The sequence below is a fragment of the Austrofundulus limnaeus genome, unplaced genomic scaffold, assembly GCF_001266775.1.
Source record: "Austrofundulus limnaeus strain Quisiro unplaced genomic scaffold, Austrofundulus_limnaeus-1.0 Scaffold1868, whole genome shotgun sequence".
In the NCBI taxonomy this organism is placed as follows: domain Eukaryota; kingdom Metazoa; phylum Chordata; class Actinopteri; order Cyprinodontiformes; family Rivulidae; genus Austrofundulus; species Austrofundulus limnaeus.
In genome coordinates this window covers 21,399-31,255 of record NW_013954270.1, presented here as the reverse complement: position 1 = coordinate 31,255, position 9,857 = coordinate 21,399, and the positions used below count along the sequence as shown (strand labels likewise).

Here is a 9,857-nt window from a genome sequence, read left to right as displayed (position 1 = left end):
TCTGTTTGACTCCGTGCTTCAATGGTTCAGGCTTGTTTTGCCGACCTAAAAAGGACCTGCTCAATATTAGTCTGGTTGCCATAATCATGAGGCAGATCCTTGTTTTTGTGTCCCTATTATACCGTATCTGTAAAGGTGTATTGACTTGCAAATCAATGTGCATGCAGCTCACGCAAAGTGATCACTTCATAAGTTCCACTCACGACTGTGACCCCCGCCGTGGACCCCAACAGAACATGTTTCTGCTCTGCAGCATAAAAAATGGCCCGAGGCAAATATGAAGATATTAGCAATCTGCGGCGAGGCTACAAGCTGTTACTGTTTTTTTTTTAAAGGAACTTTGGATGTGACTGCAGATGTGTTTGAGTCTGTAATCTGTGTGGGTTGAGAAGTAACATTTCTTCAGAGCCACCCCAGCAAAACAAGAAGGCCATTTCCCAGGTGATAAATCACTCATGACAGGGGGCATTAAACGCACAAACGGACCACCGATGCTGCACCTTTAGAACAATTAATTAGCTGTCTGACACTCATTTATCACTGCAGCAATAAGGTGAGGGGGGGAAAAAATCAAGAGTTTATTAAAGCTCCACCTAATTTCCAAGAGCTAAAAGCCAGAGGCTGAGACACTTCACGTACACACATTACACAATACATCAGAAATATTCTGTAAAAACATCTTGAAATCAAATGTAAACAAATGTGTTGGCACGACTAAAATCACAAATCAGGTCAGACTTTGTCACAACACAATCTTTAAATGCACAGAAAATAAAAGTGTTTAAACACACAAAAAAGTTTGGCCTTTTTCAATAAATACTGTACATATCAAACTAACTAGCATTCACATTTATACAACAACACATCACTTAGCTTTATATTACTGAGCCGATCTATTGATAGCCATGCACTGTAACGTAACATTCTGCACCAGGAGCCGATCTCTGAAGACTCGCGGTTTCTGGAGCGAAATGCAGCAACACTGCGAGTGGGTTGACATGTTCCCTAAAGCATGCACACAGGGTCAGACAGAGGGAAATGTGAGGCCAAGACGTGACGCTTGTCATGAGTCCTGACAGAACGACGAGCAGCTGCTGTTTTGACAGCACTGAGGGCCAGCAGGGACAGGGGAGACAAAGCTGGGCTTCGTTCTCAGGATGTGTCCGTTTAACTGTCACTCAAAAAAAAAAAAAAAAACCTGCGACAAAAAGAGACTTTAAAAGCCTAAAGCACACTACACCATTTGACCTAATGCTACCACTGCTAACTACGCTACTACAGATGCATTTTTTATAAACAGCAGTGACTTTTCTTATTACTTCTAGTCCTCTACAAAGTTAAAGACAACACCAGGGTCTCTGAGAGCCTTTTCTGAAGTGCTCTAATTAGTTGCACTAAATTGCTACGGGTAATTGGTTGGCATATGACTTCCATCAATAATACTGATTAGTACTGATTAGAGGTCACACAAAAAGAGAAGAAAAAGAAATGGCCGATGTGAAAAAATGGAACCACTGTTGGTTGAAAGCGAGAGCCTAGAGACACAAAGACAGAACTGATACAGAGTGAAGGTGAAAAACTCAACTGGAGAAAACTGCAACAGCTGTAAACCAAACTGAGCTCTGCGCTTTTCCTCCCTTCGCAGGTGGAAACTTGACACCTAGACTGAACTGCAGTCTTTAAAGGGATATTCCAGCAATATTTTGAATTGTGGTTCTATTGAAAAGCCATGACCAAAAAACATCTTACCTGTTGTAGATCCCTCTCTAAAAAAAAATATTATATNTATATATATATCAAACTCTGCCCAGACTGATGAGCAGCTAGTTCAGAAAGTATAAAGTGGATTTTTCATCTTTAAACCATGCTGTCTTTTAAATTTTTATAGCCGTTCATGCAAATATCATTGACTAAAATTTTTAATAACCGTTTTAGCAGAAACGTTAACATTAGCAAGTATTTCAGACATGAAAATAACTGGAAGTTTATGTAAATAATACTGCAATTTGAAATATATATATATAAATTTTTATTTTTAATTGATTTTGGCCCTGCTGTAACTAGAGCCATTAGCTCGTCAATCCAATACTTTAAAGCCATTTCTACAAACTGAGGGTATTTAAAGAGCTATCTAAGAGGGATAAGATATTTTTTTGGTTATAAGCTTTACATAGAACTCCACTAATGGTCAAGATTTTCCTATTAAACAAGGCTAATGTAAAAACAACAGTGTAATCTACAAAAATGCATTAAGTTTAAAAAAAAACGTGACATTTTCTTGCCAGTCCTCTCAGACTGTTCTCTGTTTTAAATATAAATAAAGCACATTTAGAGAACAGCTTCCGAGTTTGTTAAGATTGGAAAACAAACCCTCTGAAAATGAAACCTTTAGGCAAAATAAAGAAAAGAAAAAAAAGTTGTTTTTACTTGCTGAAATAAATGAACTGTAAAATTACAAAACTTAATTTTTTTCTTTGGACAAACACAACTCTATTGATTCCTACACACAACAGTCTGTTTACATACTGGCACTGTGACAAAATGCAACCAAAGACTAATCAAATTAAATGAACTTCAGCATTTAGGATTCCACGTTTTAAATTCACACAGTTCTGCTCTTTTTTTTTTGTTTTGTTTTTAGTTGGACAGCTGCAGGTCCAGTTTGGATCACAGGTGCTGTGAGGCGACGTGTCCTTCCTGTTCTTCAGCCTGATTCGAGCTTCTATTTGCCTCTCTCTGTCTCTAAGCCAACGGTCATCAGTCCCGAGATTTTATGGAAGGTGAGGTGGCTGCCCCGGCTCTCACAACCTGTGCAATGCAAAGATAGAAAGAGTCAGGGCAGCACACCTCATACCCCGACCAGAAAACCTTCAAAACTTAAAGGATGACTCAGAATAAAATTTCAAAAAGAGAAAAGGAACACCACATGCACACAAAAAATATTTTTGATTTTTAAGACATAAAACTTTTCTTAAATTTTTCTTAATGAAACATTTCTTCTCATAGACATAGTTTAAGTTCAGACAGTGTATTTTTTAACCTTCATTTTAAATATAAGTGCAATGTGACTCAGAGAACAAAAACATCTACTGTAGTGGCCACTTCAGAGAAGCTGAAACCGTTAAAATCACCTTTTGTGATCCATAGCTAATTGAATGATTGCACACAGGTCAAAAGACTAAACATTTTTTTAGCTGTTCAGTTGAGTAGCTGAACAGGTTAAGTAGTTTATTGCTAATAAACTGAAAGTGAAAGAATTAAAACCTGTGTTACAGGAGAGATTAGGTTTCACTGAGGGTAGACAAAGACCTTGTGTGTTTGTGTAGCTCCTAAGCTGTGATGCAAAATGGTCTTTTTTTGACTCTATCACAAAAACAATTGAAGGTACCGTCTTTCCCAAAATCCAAGCTGATCACATATGATATAGATGTCATTTATAATTTGTTGTTGACCAAAACATCACAAAATTTAAAGCTCTGGTTTGTGGATGATATAATACAGACCTACAAGTTTATTCATTAAGGATATAAATCAGTTTTAACGAGTTTGATTCAACTCTCCCAGTTTTAATAAAAACAAAAATGAGTTATTAAGACTAATTATTTACTGCTTAATAAAATAATGACCACACAACCAGTAAGTCTGATTCTGCTGATAGGAGGACACAACAGACGGATGAATTTAGATTTAATCCTAAAACTGTACTGACACCAGGCTGCTGTACTCACGCAGTCACTTTGGGCAAATTCACGTCTGTGAATCGGTATAAATATGTTAATCTTCACGTTCAGTGCTGCTAAACTTGTACTTCCAACATAATTTACCCACTGGTTGTTATGTCATGAAACAAATATTTATGATCCAAATGCACTTGTTAGAAACAATAACTCCTGCAGTCGCTCAGAGCATTATTACACCAGGCACAGACTCTCAGCAGAGCAGGTGTAGCTGATGCTGCTTGTGTGAAATAAAGAGAAAAGACATCTGACCTGCTTGTGTTTTTAGGCAAACATATTAATCATTATAGCAGCTTAAAGTTTAAAGTTCTTCGTCTTGGGATTTGGGTGACAACATTTACACTAGGTGTGGTTCCGCTCCACTCTGCTGCGGTGCGCAGTTCGCTGCCGTTTGTTTGCATCCCAATTCGTACAGCGTCTGGTCCGCTCCGGTGTGATGCAGAGAAGCTCTGAGAAGCGTGTGCAGGACATGCAAGATCACGAGATAAATCCAGTAATAAATGTAGTCAGAGCAAAATAATTAATTCTGTGGAAGACGAAAACAGAACTTCGAAAAACAAAACCATACATTTTGACAGCATTTGTGTATAAATATATACATATATTTATTATTTTTAGCTGGGATTTCGACAAAATTAGTCAGCCTTTTGTGAATAATTTTGAAAATACAGACGTTGTGCTCCTTCCCTTTTAAGTATTGACTTTTATGATCTATTGTTTGACGATTGTTATGTCTTGATTAAAAATAGTTTAGATACATGCCCGAACCACCAACAGCCAACAGAAAAACCGTTATCAATTCATTAGGGAAGGTAATGTTTGTTCGAGTGGCCTACGATGCAGCCGTAGGCCTGTAGTGGGCGCACCAGGCACTGAAGAACTGTGTTTGTATAAAAGACCGGAACTTCCGGTTTGCTGTCAGCGCTGCTTTAGCTGACTCCAGCAGGGAGAAATAAAGCACGCTCGTAACCAGATCTGGGGTCGTACGGTCCTCTTCTGTTCACATTTTAATCTATTCACTATTTCTGTGGTTTCGTCTCGATTTCAGTTAATGAACACTTCATTTTCTTACAGATTTGTGGTGACCAAAGCAAAAGTACAATTTGGCAAAGGTACAAACTGACCTGGAGCCTATTTGAAACAACATATATACTTCAGCACTTCTACTAATAACCTGGGTGAAGTTAGATAAAGACTACAGCACTTTTAATGTTAAGTCCCAACTCTAAGTATTTATATACAAGAGTCATCACATGACAGCGTGCTGACAAGACGCCTGCACTGTTTTGAAGAACTGCAATAAGGAAGAATTATCCTGTTTATTAAATGCCTAACACCTGAAATCCCTGGAAAGGAGGAGAATTAATTGTGGTATTCATTATACTTTAATCAAGTGAGCAAATGTATGTGGCAGGTCAATATAGGGGCCTATGGAGAGGATAACCTCGGCCCCCACACTCTGCAGAACTGAGCGGCTGGAGCCTAATGAAGACTGAATTTTAATCATCGGGAGGATATAGCTCCTCCAGGAGACACACATGAACTCTTGGGAATGTAAAGGTACACACACATAAACATACACACACATATTACCTCACCTCACTAGATTTTCATTGTCGCCTGGTCCTTTGCAAGTTGTACACTCAGTCCTCGTGTCGTCAGCTTTAGGTTTTTTCTGCACTGCAGACTGGCGTTGTCGGCGCTCCCGTGGCAGTGGTTCCTATGGAAACACCAATGATTAGAAATGAGAGGTGGACGGATGTTTGTTGGGAGATGTAAAATAAATGTTAAACCAAGGGAAGAGTGGGAGCAATTCATCATTTCTGAACATGAAAATACTTTAATTTTAAAAAACAAAGGCAAGTAAATTTTGTGCACTTTTGTAAAAAATGTTTTAAATTAATCAGTCCCATCTATTTATAGCAGTAAAGGACATTTTTTTAAAAATGTGTTTAAGGGTCTGAGAGGCTCTGAGTGTTTGGCTCTGTTCAGCCTTCATGATGCTTGATACTGTTGGTACAAATACAAAATGCTTTTACTAGCAAGCCTTATACTGTAGCAGGTGATGATACTCAGCAATGTTACTGATGGATGTAGAGAAAACAAAGAGCCTCTTGTTCCAAAGCAAAGGTGTGCCAGGTTTAAATGACACCACTTTAAAGACACAAAAAGTCTCCAACTCTCAAACAGGTCAGAAAAATAAACAAACCTCGATTTTCTCTTCTCTGTCTTCAGCCATGGAAACTCTTTTTCTCTTCTGCCCTCTGGTTCTCTGTGAAGCAGAAACATTTTACTTTTAAGCACCAACAAAATTCCATTAAACTTCACACAAGTCTGAGCTGAATGCATAAAAAGCCTTTCTGTTCAGAGGTGGCAATTTTCAACCTCTAAAATTCAGCTCCAGTCATCCACTAGAATTTTAATAAATAGGATCCTGTGAATACAAAATTGTCCAAATCAATAGGAGTGTGATTATGATAATGTTTGAATTCTGGAGGTGTTGTTCCTAGGACTCTATTGGTACCACACAAGTTTTTACTTTCATCACTTGATTTTCCTTGTTTTTTATTGCTGTTTTTCACTGCTTTGCTCTTAATCTTTGACATATTTTCTTGTTTAATTTTCATGCTGTTATTTTGCGTTTTGTATTTTTGGGAGGCACTTTGTGCTGCCTTGAGCTTGACTTACTGATTGATTAACTGATTAGACAATCAGAACAGAGATAAAATCACACACATACAATGTTGGTTATATCACACAAAGAATGTCTGTGATGTATTTTTTATTCTCACACCATCTCAAAAATAAAACTAATATATTTACCCTCAAACAAAAAATGTTGTTTTATATTGGTAGCTAAAATCAATAAAAATGCTGTTAAGTTAAACTTTGATTAAAAAATTGAAAATGTAATTTTGTTTAAATGTTTATAGAAGACAATGAAGAACCAGGAATTAATATTAAAGCCTAAAAATGTATTTATAAAAGTTGTACAATACAGAGAACATAAAGTACGTTCATAATCAAGCAAAGTAGCAGTATATAAAAACATCTTTCTGAAAAAAAATTTAACTAAGAAAGCTTTAGACTTTATGCAGAGTTTTCCAAACAGATAAGGTTACAATCTGGCTTCAAAGTACAAAAAAGAACAAGGCCAGTGGTGTTTGTGATGTTTTGTTGAGGTTTTCATGTGTTATGAACCATGTATGCTAACAATTTCGTATGGAATCGGTTGTGGAGGGCTTTTAGCATCCGTAAAACCAGTGGTGTCCAGATACCAATACTATTATTGGTGTCAGGCTCGATATGATGTGTGCTCGATGTGGCCTGCGGGTGACTCCCATTTGGCCTGCCAAGGGCACTAAGTGACAATATTCTGCACACAGTAAATATTGTCTTACGTTGACTTTGAAGAATGTTTCATGTGTCAACTGGATTATATTAGTGCTTTAGAATTAGTTTCTGCTAAATTTTTCAGTGTGTTAGTGCTTTAGAATTAGGGGACCTAAATATTTGAGTTAGTGCTTTAAAGGTTAGTGCAACTAATATTTAGATTAGTGCTGCCCACCACTGTGTAGACCTATAAATAAGGTGAGCCACCTTGTTCTAAATAAATGTGTTCTTAATGTCATAGTGTAATTTTTAGGCTCTAACACAGTAAGTACCTAGTATCAGTACTCAGTATTGGCGAGTACCCAAACAGAAGTACTTGTCCGTGGTTTGAGACTAACTGGTATTGGGAAACCCCTACACAAAACATCTGTAGCAAGATCCTGGTGGGTTATTCTTATGATGGCATCATAAGGGTCCCAGGTGGAGAATGGTGGCAGCACATTCATGACTCAGCGCATTAGCACACTGGCAGGGCTTGGTAGGCTGTCTTTATTGCCCATACCATGTTGGCAGAGGTAATACCTCACTGGGCTGTGACTGCTGGCCACTAATTGGTGAACAGCATTCTTGAAAGGGTTTCTAAAATGTGTTGAAATGTTTTATGGGGCTCCTAATTTACTTGCTTGGATTGCAGAATATTGGCACTCAAAAACTTCTCTCTCGAAATAGTCAGAGTTGTTGAAGGCACCTTAAACCTTTACAAAATGAGTTTCCTGTTATTCTACAGCCATATTTTTATACTTCATAGGGGCTCTTCTATGACAAAATACATTTGATGCTACATTCCCAAATGTCCAAATCGAAAAACGATGGCATGGACGTATATTACTCGTCCAAATCTGCCTACCTTCATTTCAGAAGTGTACTCCAGCAAATTACAACATATATGTGGGGGTGATCAGTCAATTCTATCAGTCAATTAGCTTTAAGATCTGTGCAAACCAAGAAGTGCTAGTCAAATTTCAAGAAAACAAAAAAGACGAACTCTACCGTTGCCCTACTGATAAACAAAAACAATTAACTCCTAGCTACAGAAGAAACCCAACAGGGCAACCTAACAATAAGCAACCATTTGCTTTTAGTCATGCTGTGGCAATAAATGATTTCTAATTACATGCTTTTTCTAAAAGGCTAAAATAGACAAGATAGAAGATATAAAGGGTGCAATCTTTTCACAAAAGGCTTAGAGCCCCATGACAGCAAATACAAACCAAACATCTCCTTGCTAGAAAGCAAGCATCTGAGCTGCTGGGGTAAGTTTAAAAGGGGAAGAAAAATCGACAACATATTTAAACAGATTGTGAAAACAATTCCATCTGTTGCCTTTGGCTCACAACTCCTCACCAGATGGAGGAGTTATCATTAAGAATGCTAACTGCAAGAATGCTGCCAACTGGCTCCCTCAGAACTCCAGTTCCCCCACGACTGCAGCAAAAAGAAAAGTCAAACTTTATTGAATAAATTCTACTTTTGAAGCACTGTCTGATATAGCAATATAAAAGAGCGGGAGAGGAACAAATATATGTCAGTATCCAGATCAGCTGAAAAATGTTCAGCGACACAGCACAGCTAATCTCAGGCGCTGCTCAGGTGAGAAAATTAAAACCGCAGGCAGTTTTTATGTTCCACGCAAAATCAATCTTTTAATTAAGTACATCAGTGCATCTTTAACAAGCATGAATCATTTCACAGAGGATTAGAGAAATTAACAGAGCATATGAAGGGATAGTAACTAGACATATTAACTTAACATAATTTTCACCTGATTAATTACACATGGTCATGTGGAGGGGTTTTAATTTTAACATGGTGCCGAGTTAGACACAGCAGTAAACCATGTCCCATTAGTGGGACCATTCTATCTCCACCTTCAGTTAGCCTCTTGAACCACTTGACATTTCTCCTTTAGTTGCTTACAGGGCAAAGAACAGCTCTATTACATCCAATGAACACATAGAACCTTAATTCACCCCTTTGTTCTCCTTTGCACATGGCTTTTAACAATTCAATCAAGTTGATATAATATATTTTTAGACAGGACCAAATAATGCCACATGACGCTCTGATCTGAACAAAGTTAGTATGAATATGTTGTATTTTTGTTCCTGACTGGTCAAATTTAAAGTATTGCAGTCTAGAGTGAACCACGACTTTGTTGCAGTCAAATATAACTGCAGGCATTAAAGGAAACAAAACAAATGGGTACCAACCTTCTCCACTTCCAAATAGCTTTTATCTATCTTGTTTTCATAAATGGTTTTACCAAGGGTAATGCATAAGTAACCAAGCATTCTAATTAATATTCTCTCATTATTCCTTCATTTCTGTCATGACTTCTGATATGGTACTCCCACCACATCAATGAAAAAAACAAAAAGCATTCAAAATACATCAAAACCTACAGCTCTATAGCTCTATATATATGTGCTAACTTTAGGTTGTAGTAGATTGTACAATATGGAATATGTGGTGATTTTTGAATATTCAAAGTCTTGTTAAAATTTAAACAATTGATGCAACTCCTAGACAATCTTTAGTTTAATGTTTAATTAAGAGTGTTGTCCAGAAGTAACAGTTACAGGTGTGTGGTTAACATTGTGACCATAAGGATTTACTATCAGTGTTTTTATTATTTATTTTCTCTAGACAATTTTTACAATTAATACATTAAAACATTAGCATGTTTTCAGTTTATATAGTTACTACAGGAAGTCTCAAATTAATATA

The 9,857-nt window shown here is 37.2% G+C and overlaps 1 protein-coding gene across 1 annotated transcript; it reads right to left on the bottom strand.

The window, feature by feature from the left end:
- Positions 1 to 549: 549 nt before the first annotated feature.
- On the bottom strand, positions 550 to 6,009 carry LOC106536543 (PHD finger protein 14; the record flags this gene model as incomplete). Its single annotated transcript, XM_014033845.1, is given in 3 exon segments — positions 550 to 2,808; positions 5,336 to 5,457; positions 5,947 to 6,009. Coding segments are annotated over 3 exon segments (192 nt in total), but the record flags the coding sequence as incomplete, so codon positions are not given.
- Between the last annotated feature and the right edge of the window lie 3,848 nt (positions 6,010 to 9,857).